Below are 20,077 nucleotides of genomic sequence, written 5' to 3' on the forward strand. Positions count from 1 at the left end.
ATACAATGATTTATTCGCGTATGGGAAAATTAAATGGAAAATTTAAAGCATTGGCTGGAAAATTCTATTGGAATTTTGCAGAAATTTTCCTGAATTTCAAATATATAATCAAAATAAATATATAAATGGAAAATTTAAAGCATTGGATGGAAAATTCTATTGGAATTTTGGAGAAATTTTCCTGAATTTCAAATATATAATTATGACTTTTTATGTAAGAATTGTTGAAAATGGGTTTTATAACACAAATCCATTCTTTGGATTTTGTAATAATAATGAAAATTTATAAAGAATACGAATAAGGTTCCCGGATTTTTTTCTCCGTGAAAAAGGCCCCGGGAAAAATCTTCGGAAAATTGGTCTTCCGGACAATTTTTCCCCGGGAAACTTTTTTCCCAAAAAATATTCCCCAGAAAAGTTTCTATGTCCCCAAGAAAAAAACTCATGTACAATCTCCCAGGAAAATATGAAATCAGGCACATATTCATAATATCCATTATTTTCTTGAAGTCGACAATTTCTAAACATCATGAGTAATTTATACACGCGCTTTTGTCAAATTAGGATTGAATTGTTCAAATAGAACATCTACAACCACACAAAATTACTAACATTCCAATCCTCTAAAATTATTATTATTATTTTCAACATAATCAGCAACATATAAAAAAATGAATGTAAATGAATAAAAAATTGAATAAAACTAATAAAACAGATCAACATTGTTCGGTAAACAATGAATTGACTAAACAACCGTGAATGAAAAAAAAATATTTATGACATTAATCATAAATCATTTTCATTTTTTTCCTTCCAAGAGAAAAAAAAGAAATTCAATTAGCATTTTCCGAAGTAAAACTCTAAACAAGATCCGACATGAAAAAAATCGTAAGAAAAATGAATGTCAACGAGAAGATTTCGCGGAGAAAGGATTAACGGGGAAGAAATCCGGGAATTTTTCCACGGGGAAAGAAACTCCGGCCACCACGAATAAAGTCTAAGAATTTGGATAGAAAAGAATCTCGAAAGAGTGAGCCATTAAAATTACAAAAGCAAATATGTCAAAGAGCTTATAAAATTTCAATAGAATGTTTTCCCTTTGAATTTTTCCATACGCCTTAAAATACAAGAAATAATGGAATGATCTATACTCTATAAGGTAACTGACAAATCCGCCTGGCGCATCTATCTATCACACATGCTCATCCCACTGACATCAACCTCTCGAGTATGAGCACATAAAATTAATGGAAAACCGTTCCATCCTAAAAATTCCCCGGAATGGCAATCGCCATTTTTGCATTGAAAACAAAATGCGTACATGGTACAGTCCTCTGAGCCAGCATTAACTGTCCAGAGTGATTCTAGTGACCGAAGAGTGACGAATGAGCACGTTTACATAGACTAACAACCCCTCATTTACTGTTCCTCTTCACGTGCCTCTTTTTCCCCAGTAACATCGGCCTGACCATTCGTCTCTCCCTCGAATCCCGCATTCGTCACTCCTACTTTACGATTACCATCCACCGAATTCACAGTTCTTGCTCTCAATTTATTCTCTTCCGGCATTCTCTCAATGCTATCGAGATTCCTGGCATTATTAGCTGTTTCCAGTGTTTTAGCGCTCGGCGTCTGATTTAAATTCCCCATTGAGAATTCACTGTCGAATGCCATGTTCTCTACTCCCACCATAGCTTCGATTCTCTTGGCCTCATTTTTATCATTTGCATCGATAACATTCGTCACTCCTTGGTCCTTTGGTTTTTTCTTCACTATATCGTTTCCCTCGACTTGAGGACGTTTTTTCAGGTAAAGTAGATTGAAGAAGAAGTAGATTAACCCCGTGATGAGACAGACAACGGCGAAAATTTGATACGTGGGGCGCGTGCCAAATGCTGTCATGAGATAGCCACCTATCAAACTACCAGCCCCTTTACCTGTTATCCCAACAGACAAAACAAGTGAAACAACACTGTTAGAATTTTTTTTTTAATTTCATGGAGGATATAGTAAATATCGTGAGAGTGACATTGAATCGGATTTAGGGTAAAAATGGTTATGAAATTTCAAGTGTTAGGTAGAATTCAAGGCAAATGATGAGTTTTCAGTACGAATTGATTGAATTTTCAATGGAACATGAATATATTGAGAAACAGAGTGACACAAATTTTAAATTTTTCTAAATTTCGGCGGTGCGGGATTCATTTTTCATAATTCTAATTCACTTTGAATTTTGTTTTGCTGAATTTTCCTGACTTCTCTAATTTTTCACGGAATAATTTAACTGAAAAATCAAGTATTTTATTGATTATCAGATCATTTGAACCGAAAATTAACGGAATATTTGAATTCCCGGAAAAATTTCCAGGATTTGACACGGAAAATTCAGATGAAAATTTTTAGCAGCGAATAATTGAATTACCATCATTAAATGCAGTGGGCTGTATTCAGTGTAGTAAGCAAAATTAAATATCAAAGAGGACATTAACAGCAGGATGATGCTCATTGGTGGGTAATAAATTTCAGAATTAAACTCACCAACTCCGTAATAAAGACCGCCTAGCAGACCTTGAATAGACGTATCGGTAGCTGTGGTGGAGAGTTTAGCGGCGTATGTTATGGCGGCTGTGAAGGCGAGCGAGGACGTCACGGATTCCATAGCCTCGAAGATGAGGCAGAGCCAGGGATTGTAAATCAGTGAATAGCCTGTGCGTGGAAAATACGAATTGAAGATGAAGTAGATACCATTGGTCACTAACGGTAACATCGGGCAATGGGTAAAAAATATCCACTGAAGATTTATTTATTCACGTTCAATTTCATTGTGCAAGTATTGTAGAATTATGCAAGGGGAATTGTTCATTTTTTGTAATGAGAGGGACTAGTGGATGATGAATATCAATGAGATGGGAGATAAATTGCCGTACCCAGTAGCCTGATGGAATTAAACACAAAACCAATGAAGAGTACGTTGGCATGGCCGATCTTATTGATTATCGGTCCGGAGAGTACAAGAAGTGGAATTCCAGCTATTCCACCGACTGTTATGGTGATACCCATCAGTGACCTTGAACCTCCTAGGTCCTGAATCAGCCAGAAGAGGAAGGACTCTAGGTAGCCCCACGCTATGCCTGGAAAACATTCAATGGAGGGGTTGAAATGGGGAGTTGTGTATTGTCTTTCTTCCTGGTTCAAAGTTTATTTATGACGAAAGAGGATTCGACGGATTATTCATATTTTAGGCGTGTGAGATTGATTGCGCGCCCTGCGCGCATATCAACAGAGTAGATAGCGCAATGTAATATAATTTTCATCACGCTGTGACGAAAAGTGAACTTTTCGGCACGCTTCGCGTGCCTAAAAGTCCAATTTCCGCCACATTGTGATGAAAAATATTGTTCGTAACTCGTGAAAACGTGTTTTTTGGCGAGTGGGAGGTTTATATCACGAACCGAAGGCGAGTATAGAAATACACTACTGCTACACTACTGCTATGTTCACCACGTGCCGAAAAGTCTCTTTTCGTTAACTCGTAGAGGAAAAGTAAACGAAATAGTATATTTCGTAACGAGTGCAAAAAACATTTTTTCACGAGTTACGAACAATATTTTTCATCACAATGTGGCGGAAATTGGACTTTTAGGCACGCGGAGCGTGTCGAAAAGTTCACTTTTCGTCACAGCGTGATGAAAAGTGCTTTTTCGTTTAGTCGTAATCGAAAAGTAAACAAAAAGTCCTTTCGTTTATTTGTGAACGAACAAGGCACAGTTCGGCCACTCGTTGAACGTAACATCACTGTTAAAAAATATTGTTCAACCTTGAGGGCCTATCGATATCAACTATTCAATGATTATATCGTAATTCTTGGACCGAATTGACTGTTTCCGGTCGTTCAACTACATTTCCGTTTGCGTCATACGGTTGTACTAATGTGTCATCAACGAGGACAGACTATTAATGTTTCAGGATTCAATTTGAATGTCAACTTGTATAAGAAAATTCAAACGAAAATTTGAGGCAGGAAATTTCGCTCGAGAAATCGATCGACTCTTTAGAGGAATTCTGTCGATATCTCATTACTTCGAAACTTATTCCAAGTCTAGTGGATTCTATTGAAAATGGTATTCGTTTTCTGCCAATTTCTGGCGAATATTATATAATTTCGTCGACGCCTTTTTTCGCAGATACTTGATTAACAAAAAATCAACAGATTCTTTCTATAGGAATTCTCGAGCATGAATTTGCCACTTTTCGAGAAAGAAAATGCAGCGAAAAAAAATTATAAAATTTATTCCCAAGAATTTCAGTGGGAAAAATTTCAAAGGAATATCTACCGACTTTTTTCCATCAAATATCGTTCGAAAAATTCGTAGTTGTTTTCTGTAAAAATTCAAACCGAACTTCAACAATTCCCTAGTAGTCCCTAGAAGTGGTAGGTTTTTCTACTGATTTTTTCGTCTTTTCAACTTGCATTAATTTTGCTAGTTATATTATATATAACTCTTTATAAAATTGTAGCTGTGTAAATAATATTGAATCATATGAGTCTATAACTCGTGCTGTTAGGTCTATATATCGAAATAAATAAATGAATAAATAAAACTTGAACAATGGATCAAATCATACTGACCCAAAATGAAAACAGCCACGAGAAGTGCAATGATTTCCACGTTTTTAAGTACAGTGATGACATGGCGTACGACATTGGGAGATGGTGATTTGAATTCAAGATTTATCATCAGCATCAGTCCACCAGATAGTATCTTCAGGGCTGAGTATAAATAGAATGCAGGTCTGGAATGAGATATTATGCCGTGAATTTTGATTGTCGGGTGAGATTAAACGAGAGCTATGATATCTCACCTGAAGTCTGTGTACTCTTTACCCTGACTTGCATAATCGATTAATAGGCCCGATAGGGGAGAGGATATCATTCCTCCGATGCTTCCGTATATCCTCTGGAGGCCATAGTCCGCATTCTGTATTCGCACTATTGCTATCACAGCTCCTTCGAACATTGCGAATGCTGTTCCACTGATTATTCCTGTGGATAAAGATCGTTGGAGAGTGCATTGATTGCATGCAAGAAGAAGTTTAATGAAAAAATCTAGAGCTTTATCTGAAGAATTCTATTGAATTTTCATTATGAACCTTCTAGAGAAAAAATAGTTCTTTTCGAAAAAAAATATGGGCAATATCTCGAATCGAAAATGAGAATTGAATATCATTCTATGAAACACGAATAAACGAATGATAACTGTCCAAATCATGGAGGTCAGAGGAAAATAGAATAATTCATTCAATTAATAATAGTTGATTAGAATTAATAGCTAGAGTTATGAGATTATCTTACATTTTGATTGAGGATAGGAGAATCTGAATGCAATATAGTGAAAATAACGATCGATTTCTGCTCACTTTGAACAAAATATTAATATCCAAATCGAAAATTTCTGATATGAATAAAACAAAGCTGTGACTCAATATTCCAAATTGAGTTTTAATTTTTAAGATGACAATATTCTAAGCACGGGGTTAAGTTGATGAGATGAACTACCGTGTGAACTAATTAAAAATTGATAACAGTGTGGGCACGCACTTTTACTAGAGTATCAACAAACAGGGAATTCCAGAAACTCACACTCTAAACTGTGTTCTCGAAGAAATTGAATTGTAATTATGGTTAAAATTTTAGTCAGTGAGCATGAGAATTAGAACATGAGCAAATTGTTTATTGTAATATGCAAATTTTATCGTGTGATAATTTATCTGTTGCTTTTTGGAATGAGAATTATTAAATTAATAAACAACTAATTTAAAAAGTAATAGCGAATTGGACGGGAAAAAGCGCATAATGAATTTGAAAACAGGCAATAGAGTTAATTTCTCTGTATGAATTATTCTCTCGAGATATTCTGGGGCACAAGTTTTGCCCAACAAAATGATTTATGTAAAAAGTCGCGATTTTTCTCTATAAATTCTTTTGTTAACTTAATTAACTTTTCAATAGAATTCTAATAGAATTTTTCAGATAAATCGTTAAATTTATCTATTAAATTTTTATTCGCACATATTCACAAATAAGATAATTGATCGAATTGCTTTTTGTAAATAAAATTACTATAAACAATTAATTGCACAAAAGGACAAGCGAATTTGACAGGAAAAACGGCACAACGAATTTGAAAAAAGGCAATAGAGTTAATTTCTCTGTATGAATTATTCTCTTGAGATATTCTCAGACACAACTTTTGCCCAACAAAATGATTTATGTAAAAAGTCGCGATTTTTCTCTATAAATTCTTTTGTAAAGTAGAACTAATCAACTTTTGAATAGAATTCCAATATAATTCTCATTAGTTTCAACAGAAGCGGAGTAGAATTTTCCAGAGAAATTGTTAGATTCATCCATTACATTTTTATTCATACACACGATGACAAGGGGATTTGTTCTAATTGTGACTCTAGTTACCCATGAAAACTCGTATTGCTAGGTACAGCCAAAACGTCATTTGAGTATTGTACTCTATCACAGTGTTCATGTTCGAGCACAATTTTTTTCTTGGGGCGGTGACAATGCACCTCTCACTGCATTCCTGGATGTCGAGAGATTTGTAAGGATCTGCGTTTGACGTCCAATTAACGAGAGGTACTGTGACGGACACACGACTTCTCTCATCAGGATTTCCACATTTTACGGGACTGAAGTTATCTCTTGTTAGTGTCATGGCTTCACCTAAATATCTCCTTCTCCTCTCGGACTCATCTATGCTCGATGTATTCAGGAGCTTTATCCTTGATTTAAACGTCAGGAACTCCTCTTTCTGTACTTCAGTCTGAAAAATTAATTACTCCTTGAACTGATGGGGCCGGCGAGGGAGGAGGGAACTGATTGGCTTATTAAACACACTTGCGAGAAAATTTCATTGAACTCGCACCGAGTTTGATTGAATGACTTCTCCCCAGTTCCTTCGGGCCTCGCTGTTGAATTATAAAAATCAATCGCTCCGGTTGTTTCGGAACAGGTGAACTTGTGGAGTTGACGAGTTGGAAAGAAAAATCCACTTCGAGATAGCTGACGGATGCATGTTTTAAAGTGCTCATTGTTTCGCAGCAATCGGTGCTCTTTTGTGTAGTCGTGATCATCTGACGCCTGAATTTTTAATGGTAATTGAACTTTAGTAGTTGGAATTTTGCAAAAAAAGGGAAAGTAATACGTACGGAAGAATATGGGGTGATATTGTTTCTTGATATCAGGGGGAAATTATGAAACTGTGAACCATGCAGATTTATGAAAAAATTGAATGAAATATTGCAGTGGAAATTCTATTTGTTTTTTATGGAAAAAGACAGTAGAGTTTTGATTTTCTATATGACTCAGTTTTTCTCTGGAGAAGTTTTTCGACAGATACGCTGGGGTATAAATGTTTTTAGTTTTAAAAAAGTGAGAAAAAAATCACAGCAGAATGAGGTGCACAGAAAAGTCAACACTTGTTGACTTTTGTCGGTCAATATCTAACGAAAGATAACATTATCAATAGAAACTGGCGGGAAATAAATGGAGTGTTCAATAGAATTCTAATAGACTTCGAATGGAATCTTGTAGCGCATGTAATGGGCTTTTTATTGCATTTTTTCATACGTGCTATAACATATTCCTCATATTATCCTGAGGGGCGATAAATTTTTCGGAGCTACGCTTATTTTTCGCTCTACGATTATGTCATTTGTTGAGTAATTTTTCATCACCCTCATGTTTAGTAAATTTTCCCGGTCCAAGAGAGTAAAATTCCCTATTAATTTCGCACGTTTTGTCCTATTCAAGGTGAACAAGTAGGGGAGAGTGGGGCAAAATGAAATAGTCCAAAAATGACTGCTAGACGCAATTCAAGCAAAAAAAATTTTTTTTGTTATTTTTTTTATCAACTTTTTTTCTTATTGAGAGTACTGATGAGAATAATAATTTTCTATTCGTCTTAGAATTCAATTGATCAGATTAGGCCGATTACACTTTTTTTTTCATTCAATTGAAATTCAGCATCATATCTTCCTGTTTCCCTCTCGGCCCTCCCTAGCCCTTCCTCTGGGAAGGGATTTTGCTGTTTTGTTTTGTTTTCAATTAATTCATTGACAAAATCCTTTCCCGTAAGAACTTTTCCATAATTTTTCATTCTGCTGAATGGAAAATTATTATTCTCATTAGTACTTTCAAGAATAAAAAACCAAACAAAAGTTGATAAAAAAATATTAAATAAAAAAATTTTTTTTGCTTTGAAATTTCTTTGATTTCAAATAAATGGTGTTAGTTATGGCTGGAAATGACCGCACAATGACTCATGGAAGGAGTTTTATTTGAAAAGACAAGTGGAATAATACACACATGAACAAGATCAGCACTGGGCCTGTGATAAACAAAACTATCGGTATGATTTCTCGCTGAATTGAAACGCTTGACAGTATAAGTTTTCGACGACAGCATCATCTGCAGATCGCTATCCTTTTGCAGATCCACACGACAAAGATACCTGAATAATGCAGGATTGTTTCAATTGCCTTGAATAACTTTGTAATTATCCTGCATTCCATTGCAAAAATGCAGAGGCATCATGATTGGCGTAAAAATAGGACTTATCATGCAAAATCATCGCGAACCCACTCACCCACAACTCTGGATTTTCATCGTAATATCAGACTCGTGTTTATCCTCGCAGGGATGGCTCATTTGGCTCATAGTGAACAGCAGATCTCCATTACTTCCTGGACACCCTAAATCCATTACCACTTGTTCAGGGTATTTGACTGTAGCCCTACCGATAGGAACAAGCAGAAGGAGCAGTGCACTGGCACCACCGAGCGATGAAAAGAGAGAGAGCAGGATCTGGAGGAAAATATCACACCGTGAAGTTTCTCTTTCATCATCGGAATTTTATGCATAACGCATTTTAATTATTTTTTACTTTGAAGTTTCCTATCCTATCTGCTATTAGTCCTGCTATCGGCGGCATCACGATCGCTACGAATGGAGTTACGGCACTCATTATCGCAGTCTCTTCGACGTTTATACCCAATTCCCTCATGTGAATCGTTAAATATGGGTAGAGGACGAATAGCGCTGGAAATTTGAAATCATTACTGAGATAGTACGACATCGGTGCACACTGGTGGAAATTTTTCAAAGTTTTGTGGAAAATATGGGAGCAATTCTCATGAGAGTGATATTGAATCCGATTTTGGAGAGTGATGGTCATGAAATTTCAAGTTGTAGGTAAAATTCAAGGAAATTCGTGACTTTTGAGTGAGAGTTGAATTTTGTATGGAATATGAAAATCCAGAAACAAAATCATATGAATTTTCAATTTTTCCCTGAATTCTCCGGATTTTTCCGAATTTTCATGGAATAATTGAACTGAAAAATCGAGTATTTTGTTGATTTTCTGATAATTCGAAGAGGAAATCAATGAAATATTTGATTTTTCAATGACAAGATTTTCTAAAATTTCAATGGGAATTAAAAATGATAACAATTTTCTGGATTCGATACGGGAAGGTCAGACGAAAATGTTTAACAGTGCACTGAAAAAGAATTAGTTCTGTCGAAATTATATGTTCCATGTGAAAATATCTGATGGAGTCGCACTATTTGATGTTTAATATTTAATACATAGAGAAAAATTTTCTAGAAAAATTCATGTGCTGAGCGCCAGGAACGTGGCACAATCCGCACCCTTGGAAAAATTATTGTGTGGCACCAGAGAAATGTTCGTGCGACACCAGAAAAATTATGGTGCCCCTAATCATTTTTCCGGGGCTGAGCGATAATTTTTTTGGCGTCGCATGACAATTTTTCTGGTGCTACACAAGAAAAAATAATAATTTTTTCAAGTGGAACATTTATTGTGGAAAATTTCTCTCCGGATATTTAATGCAAGAAAAATTGAGATTTTTCACAAAAATGGACTTTTTGTCATGACGATGTACCCCTAGAGGAATTCGAACAGTCGCAATTTTTTTAATAAAGAAAAATATTCCCCTAGAAATTATCTACTTTTTCCAATGACATTTTTCGGGAAGAAAATTCAAGTTTTCCCTTAAAACTATCTTTTGTTGAGCCTCGTTTACCCGAAAAGCATGTAAATTTCTTACGAGAACAATTATTGCCACGGAAATTATCATATTTTGGTGGAAACTATCCTTAATGTCTACAACTGAATTGATTCAGCAGGACGAAAGATCTCTCTCGTGGAATATATTATTTTTTATTTAGTTATTGAACTCACTCGATGCTTGGACGAAGAAAATAAGTTTGAGGGACCATAGCTCCTTGATCCGGAAGTCCTTGGTTATCCTACGGAAGAAACTTTTGAGAAGCAGCATCTTGAGAGCTTGCTACTGTCTCAATTGTCTCGATTGTCGGTAGTTTTTTGCGTCAACAAAAAACTTAGACTCCTAAGCATGACACATCGTGAATGCGTACTTTTTAATCCTGCAGAAAAAATTATTATTGAATTATTGGATTATTATTGAATTAAATTACTGTATTATTCACGATTTTGTCGGGTTTTGGGGGGAGAAAAATTCAAATCAATCATGCCATTGACTTCCAATTTTCCTAGGATTTACCAAAGAATGCAATGGATGTAGTTTGCGGAGTTTTTTAAAAATTATCACTTTAATTGCCAAATTGTTCGTAAACTTGATCTTGGGATGGCTCATCAGTTCTGTTCCATGTCACTGAGACCAAAATATTTCAGTTGTTGTGATGAGGACTAACAGATTGTAACTAATGGATTTTTGGGGAGTCCAAAACTGCGGCGTCAGGTTCAGGGGAAAGGAAGATGAGCGGATCAAGGACGAAGATAAAAGGAGTAAGAGTAGGAGTGCAAATAAACCTATAATTTTTTAATAACAATTTTAATAATAGGGGCACAACAATGTTAAGAAACATTTCAACCTCGAAAAATCCGTTTTTTGAAAATTTAATCTTTGGAAAAATTTTCCTAGCTTTAATTAACTAGTACAAAATACTAGTACTAATGAATATGATTTCTCTGGAAGACCCCATTGATTGATGCTTTATTCGGCTTTTGGGAAGGGAATAATTCAAATCAATTATGACACTGGCCTCCAAATTTTCTATGACTGACAGAAGGATCGAGACAGCTGATATAATTAGCATAGCGGATGTAATTTAGAAAAGATTTTTTTTATTATCACTTCAATTATATAAATTTTCCATAAACTCATGTCATTACAACCACAATATTCTAGTCATTATGATGAAGACTAAGATTGTAGCTGATTAATTTTTCGGGAGAGTGATCCATACACGGAGAAAAATGTTCAGTAAAAATTACGGAACTCACAATTCACTCACCGATTACGAGATTGACACCGAAAATTTAAGTGACAGTATCGTAATTTTTCGTAGGAGATTTAGATAAAAATAACGGAACGCCCCGAAAAAATTCCGTGATAGTTCCGTAAAATTTCGTACAACCACATTTCGCTCCGGAATTACGGAAAAGATACGTAATTTTTATTGAATATTTCTCTCCGTGTAAGCAAAAATAAAAGAATAGGTGTAGAACTAAAGATGAAGCAACAATTTCGTAACGATTTCAGTAATAAGTGCATAACAATTCGAAAATAAAAAAATTCAATGAATCTGTCACATTCGCAACCTTTCTGTACGTTTTAAAATAGAAATATTTAATAGAAAATTTTGTACGGAACATACCAAAGGATTTTCATTAATCTATACAACTTATTCGGTTAAAATTACCATCTCGGAAACAATTAGAAATTTCTTGAGTTGAGTGTTCCAAGTATTTTTATTTGAATTTTTTGATGAGAAAAAGAAAAAATTCAGTAGAAAAAACTTAGAGATTTTATGCCCAGGAACTTCTATGAAGAATATTTCAATAAAATAAGTTATGCAAAGCACAAAATCCATTGATTTTGTCTGAAAAATATTTTCTATTGAGCATTTTTAGTGAAAAACGACGGAAAAAAATTAAATTTTCAATTGAATTGCACCAGAAGTTCTCAGCAAATGCGCAAGGTTTTTCTATGAGTTTTTTTTCACACGTGATTTCCAGTTCGAAAATCTTCACTGACATTGTCCTTCGGAAAACTCTGTCACACTGTTGAAAAATTTTATCTGAACTTTCTGGTACACTTTTTGGAAATTGTTATCGAATTTAATTACCAACGAAATTTCCGGGAATTTTGTGGAACAATCAAAGAAAACTGTAAATTTCCGTTTCATTTTTCCCTGAAAATGAATAGGAAATTAGAAAATTCCGGTAAATATTCTTGAATTTTCAGGATAGTGACATTGAATGCGATTTCGGGGGAAAAAATCATGAAATTTCAGATTTCACTGAAAATTTAATGTCGTTTGACACTGAATATTCATATTAGATTGGAAATTCAAATAAATTAAGGAATTCTCGTTTTGACATCGTTTCAAATTCTGAAACTTTACTGAACTTTCTTTGAAATTTCATTTTTTTTCTAACAGTGTGCCTTAAAAAAAACTAATAGAAAAAACCCCTGCGGAAGAACCGACTGGCCTTGACAATGAACATACCAAACAGGTGCAGATGTCACTTTTACATAACAACCCACTTTTCAGTCCGCGTTCAAGCACAGTTTATATCCGGTGAACATTTGTCACAGAGACAAAAAGAAAAAACACCAGGAAACACACCTTCTGCGGCAATCGTATCTAATTTATACTCCAGATTACACATATTATTATTTGAGGAAAATATTCTGAAGCGTAACGGAGTAATTATGCCATTTTTATCTAATGGTCGTAGGATTCATATTTCCAACGCTCGGAGGTACTTAATTCTAGTGCTCAGGTGAGAATGACAGGACGTGGATTAAAAATAGTTTGTCATAGTTGTTAAAATTTTTATTCTCTTTTAATATGTTGTTAGCCACATCATTATCGTTTCAAAATTTATTAAGCTTGCAGCAAGTTTTATTATTCAACCGTTTTAAATGCTTCTTCCGTTGCTAATAGCTTCCCAGAGATTCACCGGACCAAGGAACAGGTATGCAAAAATTTAATAGAAAAACCTAGACAATTCTATTTGATTTCTCTCGAATTTTCTATAGAATTTCCGTGGCTCAAATTTTCTGAGTTTTTGTGTTTGATTTTTTTGATGAAATAAAAGAAAAATGAAATGAAAAAAGAACTTTGAAAATTTGAACCGAGAAAATTCTATAGAAGTATCTCATAATTCAACATAATTATAATATTTGGAGATGGGCATGGAGTACCACTTGGTAATGACTGGCCTGCAGAAATACGCTCCTAAAAAATCAATTCTTCTCCCAAGAAATTGATTCCTTGGCAAATATTATATTTCAATACGAGTGCGTAAAAGTGTTTTTTGATTTTTTTTAACCAAATTTTTATTTAAAAAAATAGTCATTATTTACAATATTTACATACCTTAAAAACTAGTATAAGAATAGTATATTTCGATACAATTGGTGGAAAGTGTGTTTGGGCTCGTGGGAGGTTTATAGCACAAGCCGAAGGCGAGTGATATAATCCCACGAGTCTAAAAACATTGTTCTCGCGAGTATCGAACCCTATTTTTCATCACAATGTGTGGGAAGTGGGGTTTTGCGCACGCGGAGCGTCCGTAAAATGTCATTTTACACACAGCGTGATGAAAAAATTCTATGAAACCTATTTTATAAAATGTGTAAACTTTGGCCAAGAGTGCCTCACGAGTTTATTTATTATCGTAATTTTTTTTATGTTTAACCAAGTTTTTGCAATCAGTATCTATAAGTTTATTGGTGCTTAAAAAAAATTCCTTTGAGTTTGCTTGGATGTAAAAAGAAGCACAACAATAGTGTTTTTTGACTCGTGGAAGGTGTGTAGCGCTCGACGAAGCCGATTATCAACGCGATTCCACAGATTCATTCCCTTGCCCTCCCCTGTCCCAACAGTGATTACTCCAGCAATGGAATTCCGGGCATTGTATCGAGTGTTGTTATGTAAGAAATTCCTCATCTGTGGATACAAGCGACGAGCACCGCAACTCCGGCAATTCGAGTGCGGTCGGACTCTTCCTGTTTCAAAATTTACAAAATCATCCCATTTTTTGCGTCCACTAATGCCCATATCACGTGTGTTGAGACCCGCAGACTCATAATCAACTGAAAAATGTTAATTTTCGTTTCCTGATTCTCATTGACTTTGAGCCATTGCTCCAATTTTCAAGCAAATGGTTGTAATTATGGGCTGTAAATATTTTTGAATTCTTCGGTTAATTGGCTCGACTCATCACAATTCACTCGTAATAGCTCCGAAAATTAAAATTTCCTCGCGCATAACGACGATGAGTGAATTGCATTTTCGTGAATCAAGAGGGGAAAAAAGTATTAGAATAAACGCTCGTGGTTGTGTGAGGCTCCTCTAACGGAAGTTCAAACGTTTTGATTCTACATTACAAGGTGACTAGGGTATTTACAATAATTGCCACTCGCTGTCAAAGCCCCGACTACTGGACACGTGGTTCGGACTAAAATGTATAATAAGTGCATGATTCAGTGGGTACAATCAGCTGCAATCGATGGAATGTTATAATCAGTGAGCTTTCCTTGGGGTTTATTCAATGCTAATTTTCATCCGTCGATTGTCCTCATTAGGAGATCTCGTCTGATATGGGGTTTGTGAGGATACGGGTAATGCGAGGAGGTAATTCGAGACAGACTCGAGTGGTAAGTCTGGAGCAATCATTTTTTATTCCTGTAATGAGGATTAAAAATGTGAGAATAAGCTGAGCGCATTACTGACTTTGAATTGGATTTATGATCTATAGAATTTCAGATTTATGGGGCATATTCAGGAAATCCAGGTGTTTTGTTTAACGAATATGGAAATTTCCGTAACAATTTGAATTTTTTAACACATTTTTATAATTTCATTTTCCCTCGATCATTAACATCACTAATGTAATTTTCTGTCGACCTTCTTGGAATAATTGAACTGAAATCGACACTTTCCACTGATGTTTCATCAAACTGTGAATTTTTAACGACGAAATTCTATGGAATTTCAGTGGAACTATCGCTTAATAAAAATGTCGAAGAAATGTACCGGCAATTTCAGCTGAAAAACAGGGTGTTACAATTAATTTCCTTCAATCATCAGAGAAGTTTGTTTCACACGTTCTTTCATCAGCTCAAAAAATCATATAATTATTTTCGGATATGAAAAAAAAATCAATTTTCTGAAAGTTAATAAACATTCTTAAATGAACGCTAACAAAACAGAGGTAAAAATATCATCTTGAATGAACACTCAAGGATATATTTACACTAATCTTTCTGATTTCTATCGATCTGGGAATTATTGAACTGCCCGCAATGTGGTTGTAAGAAATTTTACGGAACTATCACGTCATTTTTATCTAAAATCACGGATTTGTTCCAGAGTGTTCCGTAATTTTTACCTGAATCTTCTGTGAAAAATTACGATACCGTCACTTAAATTTTCTAAGTAGATTCCGTAATCCGTGAGCGAACTGTGAGTTCTGTAATTTTTACTGAAGATTTCTCTCCGTGTGAAATTGACACTTTCCACTGACGTTTCATCAAACTGTAAATTTTCAATGAAATTTCTTGGAACTTCAGTGGAGCTATCCCTTAATAAAAATTTCGAAAACGGATATCAGCAATTTCACCCGAAAAACAAAGTGCTGCAATTCATTTCCTGCAATCGCCGGTAAAGTTTGTTCTCCACGTTCTCCCATCAGTTAAGAAAATCATACAATTGTTTTCGACCATGAAAAAATTCACTTTTGCGAATGTTGATAAACATCCTCAAATGAACACTAGCAAAACAGAGGTAAAAATATCATCTACCCTCCACCGCTGACGTCACTAATGTAATTTTCTCTCGGCACGAGTTTTCGAGAGGATATCGTCCCAGCTATATGGAGGAGTCAACCACGGCCGATTATCCATTTTATTCGATTACCGAGCAACCCGTTTAAACTCGCAACACTCGTGTCTTCCCACAAACCCCGATCCTCAAATCGGCTGAGCAAAACCGCCGAGTCTCTTCTTCACCTTAAAAAAAAACTGGAATTTGAAGTCATGGAATATTCCAGGATGACTATAGCCGCGCTAAATTGATTATTCATCGCCATACAAGGAGCAAACGGGATTATCCGATTTAATGGAGTCAATGAAGGCAGTTCGATGCCCTCGAGAATAATCCTGGACAATCCGGTAACTCGGTCATATTCGATGGTCTTCTAGAGGTGTCCCCGATTCATTCTCACACTCTTGAATACTCCTGCGCAGAACTTCAACTGAATATGCATCGTCGACACAATAAAGTCAACTCGTTACCCTACAATTACTTTTATCTCCTGATTTTACAAGTCTACATTTGTTTTAAAATGTCATTCTGCGGAGGGGACATCGCCAGTTGTTTCTTGATGTCAGATACCCCATTGAAAGATCCAAAACGACGCAAGTGTGTAATTGAGTATCAGAGTCGAATAATAATGATGACAAAATTGTGTCAAGTTCATCGTTGCTGAAAGGAACTGACGAATTATGTTATTGCTTACACCCACATTCAAGCCACTCGGTTGAATTGTTTTCACTGGTGTCTCAGTTTTCGGATAATTGCGTCAGTCTTTTGAAATATCAATATCTTAAAAAGTCTCCAGATGCATTCCACTGGGCTATCGCATTTGACGAAAGGTTGAAAGACGATAGTGTAATTTAAAGCATGATGAATAAATATTTCCGTAAGGAGAAAGGAGTTCGGACTGTTTGACACTAGACTTCTTGCAGAAAGTAATGAGTGATAAAATCACTCGAGTGCGGCGAATTTTTTATTCATTCAGGGAAAAGAGAATGAGGACACGTTTCGTAAGACTAGCTTTTCTCTTTCGATAGCTTTGAAAAACAAAATCTTCGTTTGTATCGATAAACAGAAATTTGATCTTCCTTTTAACAAAATTGTTTTTTTTTTGGTCTCGACTATTAAGAAATGTTCTTGTATCTTATCATTTCACAGCTATCAATGCACCATTTTCATTTTAATGTTTAAATTTTGTAGGTTTGCCGGAGTCGCAAAGAAAATATTCAATATTGCATTCTATTTCGGCTTAAAAAATGAATAACAGAAAAGTCGAAAAATTTTTAGATGTTATAAACTGTAATTACCCCGATTTTTTAACGATGGTGAACTGTAAATTCACGTGAATCAATAGAAAGTTAAAAAAGAAAGAAGTATTCCTCTTACCATAATCGTTGAACAGAACTTGCGTCAACGTTTCATCCACAGGATTGAGTAATAACACCGAAACAGTAGTTTTACACTAAAAACCAATGAGAACTGTCTGCAGATGAATTCTAATACACATGCAACATCGTCAGGTGACTTTCACAAACTAAAACCCGAAGAAACGTTCAAACCTGTTCTATAAAAATGCGCAGTCCTTCGAAAACGATTTTTATTACTTAAACAATGAAGATAAACACTGGAGTTGGTCTGCGCCGGTCGATGTCAAGCGCTCAACTGCCACTTACCGGTCTGTTCAAGCTGGCGAATATGAAAAGCCATTTCCTAACAGACCGATGAGATCTTGGTCTTCAGTTTACTATTCTCAATTAAATTGCATTTTTTTTTAATCTTCTTTTGCTGGTGAATTCATCAGGGAAATTGCCGAGGAAAATGATGTTGTTAAGTTCTTCCCTTGAAACCCTTCTGACAGGTAACAGAAGGGTGAATACTTGCAACAAGGTCATGGGAGTTGTTTGACTAGGGAATTTCATGATTTGAGAAGGCCTTAAGCGAGAAAAAGAAATTGAAATGAATTACTAAAATGTAAAATTCTGGAATAATTGAATATTAATTGAAGACAGATATGGAATGGTACACTCTTGATGATGAAGGATTTGTAAACAGGAGTAGATTAATATTGGAACATGAAAAATCATCAATTCAATAATGAGAATGTTATCATTTTACGAACGCAGAAATTGTGAATTCCTTCAAATAAGAGAAAATGCACCTCAATTAAAATATAATCCTACTAGATTTCAGTAAAACTTACTGAGAATCATAACTTTTTCCTCCGATGTTTTGGGAAAATTTCTAAAAAATTGAAAAGTTACAGTGCAACAAGTTTGCGAAATACAAAAATTGTTACTGAAAACTAGAAACGTTTTTCCTCTGCATCGGTGAACCGTGGAAATATATTTATAAAGTTTGTGGATAGAAGAGAATAATCCAAAAACTTTCAGTCGGAAATATTACTGCATTCTATTTCGATAGAAAATCAATAAGATCAAAGGGATGGGATGGGATTCATTCAATGATGGCGTTCATTCTCATGCTGTTCAATTCCAGTTGAAAGTTTACGAGATATTGGAGAAAAAGTAATATGTTCTGTCGAGATTCCCTCTGGATCCCTTTGCGACATCACAAGATCTGAAATGCTGTATAAATAACTCTCCTTTAATAAAAAATGGCGCACGTTTATGACATCCAATTAGTGTTACTTCTCCTCTAATATCCCTTGGTCTCTTCACAAAGGATGATTTCTTTATTATTGAGTTGAGTTGTTAACAACCGAACGGTTACTTTGATGTTTCCTAGTAAATTCTCAATTAGAACCGAAATGTACGAGTCATTGAATAATATTTTTATTAAACGTGAAGTAAAAAGGAAAGATGGAGCACTAAAACTAGTTGGGGTCTACGATAAAAACACTTTGCCTCTCTTCACTTCATAATTAATAAATTCATATTTTATTGATTCATGCGCTTGTGGCACTCATTTCACAAAACAACAGTATTATCAATGCCCTGGAATTGTGGTCAAACTTTATCAACAATACTTCGCTCTTGAATTCCCAAGGAATGAGAAATGTTCGATAGCAAAAGCATGCGTGTTTGTTTAATAAATCACTCACAAGTATTCGATACCCACAGTGGTTTTGTTTCTTTTTAATTCGTGCTTATAAGCTAGTGTTTTTTGATTGGTTTCTGAGTAATTAACCACTGACGCGCCATATCAGTGAGGACTTTATGGGCTCATCGGACATTTACTTTGTTGTCACATAATTTGAGCTGCTTCCGTCGTCGAGGATTTTGAAGAAATACTCCACCTGGAGAGCAATTAACACTCGCTGTTTATTTCAATTCATTTTTTTGTATATGTTTTTAGTGTTATTACCTCGAGGAGACCGTCGTCAGGTAGGTCGGAGCAGTGAACAGCATTCTGCACCTTTGATTTCCCATATTTCGCGCGGAGAGTGTTCGGTCGCACTTGTCTTCCAATGTCCTGGAATAATTTGGGGGTCAAAAATAATAATATTAATTGGGGGGATAAATAATTGGTTAAAGTAGCTCTATCCTTTCGACGGGCTGCGCTAGAGATCGGGATAATTTCAGTCTTTGAATTTTGCGAGTAAATTGCGTGAAAAAAAATGAAAAATTGATACCTAATTAGTATCGTTCAATAGTAGATTTCATACTGTTACGTATTTGTTCTTCTCCTCCCTCTCTTGATACGTTGAGTATGTATGGAACATTGGGGTCTAGGAGTCTCCCCTGGTTCAAAACCATCTTGAGAGGCATCAGCACGCCATTTCTCGACCCGCTCTTTCATTTGAGCCCAAAAAAACATTCATATCGTGTCTGACATCTCTGCTACAAACTCGGGTCTTCAACTCGGGCCTTTAATCGAAAGCCCGAGTTGTAGACCCGAGTTTGTAGCAGCGATGTCAGACAAGATATGAATGTTTTTTTGGGCTCAAATGAAAGAGCGGGTCGAGAAATGGCGTGCTAGGGTCTTTAAACATGACAAATGTCTGTAAAGATGATGTCTGTTTTCAATTGAAAATCAGAGTTGTGACAACATTGTCTAGGAGGACAATGGGGGCTAGGAGTATGTATGGAATATTGGGGTCTAGGTGTCTCCCCTGGTTCAAAACCATCTTTAGAGGCCCTAGCACGCCATTTCTCGACCCGCTCTTTCATTTGAGCCCAAAAAAACATTCATATCTTGTCTGACATC

The 20,077-nt window shown here is 35.5% G+C and overlaps 2 protein-coding genes across 2 annotated transcripts in view; both read right to left on the reverse strand.

Moving 5' to 3' along the window:
* Positions 1–121: 121 nt before the first annotated feature.
* On the reverse strand, positions 122–17,558 carry LOC107038226. The gene is made up of 12 exons (XM_015257203.2): positions 17,297–17,558; positions 10,278–10,483; positions 8,958–9,112; positions 8,661–8,878; positions 8,381–8,525; positions 6,911–7,153; positions 6,473–6,836; positions 4,864–5,044; positions 4,631–4,794; positions 2,928–3,131; positions 2,539–2,706; positions 122–1,937 (listed from the first exon to the last, which is right to left on the reverse strand). The coding sequence occupies exons 2-12, from the start codon at positions 10,372–10,374 to the stop codon at positions 1,420–1,422; spliced, it is 2,457 nt and encodes an 818-aa protein (XP_015112689.1). The 5' UTR covers positions 10,375–10,483; positions 17,297–17,558; the 3' UTR covers positions 122–1,419.
* Positions 17,559–18,779: 1,221 nt separating this feature from the next.
* LOC107037298 (nucleoside diphosphate kinase 7) overlaps positions 18,780–20,077 on the reverse strand; it is an 8,555-nt gene continuing 7,257 nt past the window's right edge. The window contains exons 8-9 of the mRNA XM_015255782.2: positions 19,235–19,342; positions 18,780–19,166 (exon numbers count right to left, since the gene is read on the reverse strand). Coding sequence (XP_015111268.1) covers positions 19,104–19,166; positions 19,235–19,342 — 171 coding nt within the window. The 3' untranslated portion in view covers positions 18,780–19,103. The remainder of the gene's footprint in view (positions 19,167–19,234; positions 19,343–20,077) is intronic.

Source organism: Diachasma alloeum, unplaced genomic scaffold (assembly GCF_001412515.2).
Source record: "Diachasma alloeum isolate Michigan unplaced genomic scaffold, Dall2.0 Dall_scaffold_00177, whole genome shotgun sequence".
In the NCBI taxonomy this organism is placed as follows: Eukaryota; Metazoa; Arthropoda; class Insecta; order Hymenoptera; family Braconidae; genus Diachasma; species Diachasma alloeum.

Bases quoted from the DNA above. Each gene is read 5' to 3' on its own strand.
- LOC107038226 (XM_015257203.2), bottom strand. From the start codon at position 10,374: ATGCTGCTTCTCAAAAGTTTCTTCCGTAGGATAACCAAGGACTTCCGG. The intron at 8,526-8,660 runs GTGAGTGGGTTC...TGCATTATTCAG, and splicing joins ATGAAAATCCAGAGTTGTGG to GTATCTTTGTCGTGTGGATC. The intron at 5,045-6,472 runs GTAACTAGAGTC...CTTTATCCACAG, and splicing joins AGCAATACGAGTTTTCATGG to GAATAATCAGTGGAACAGCA.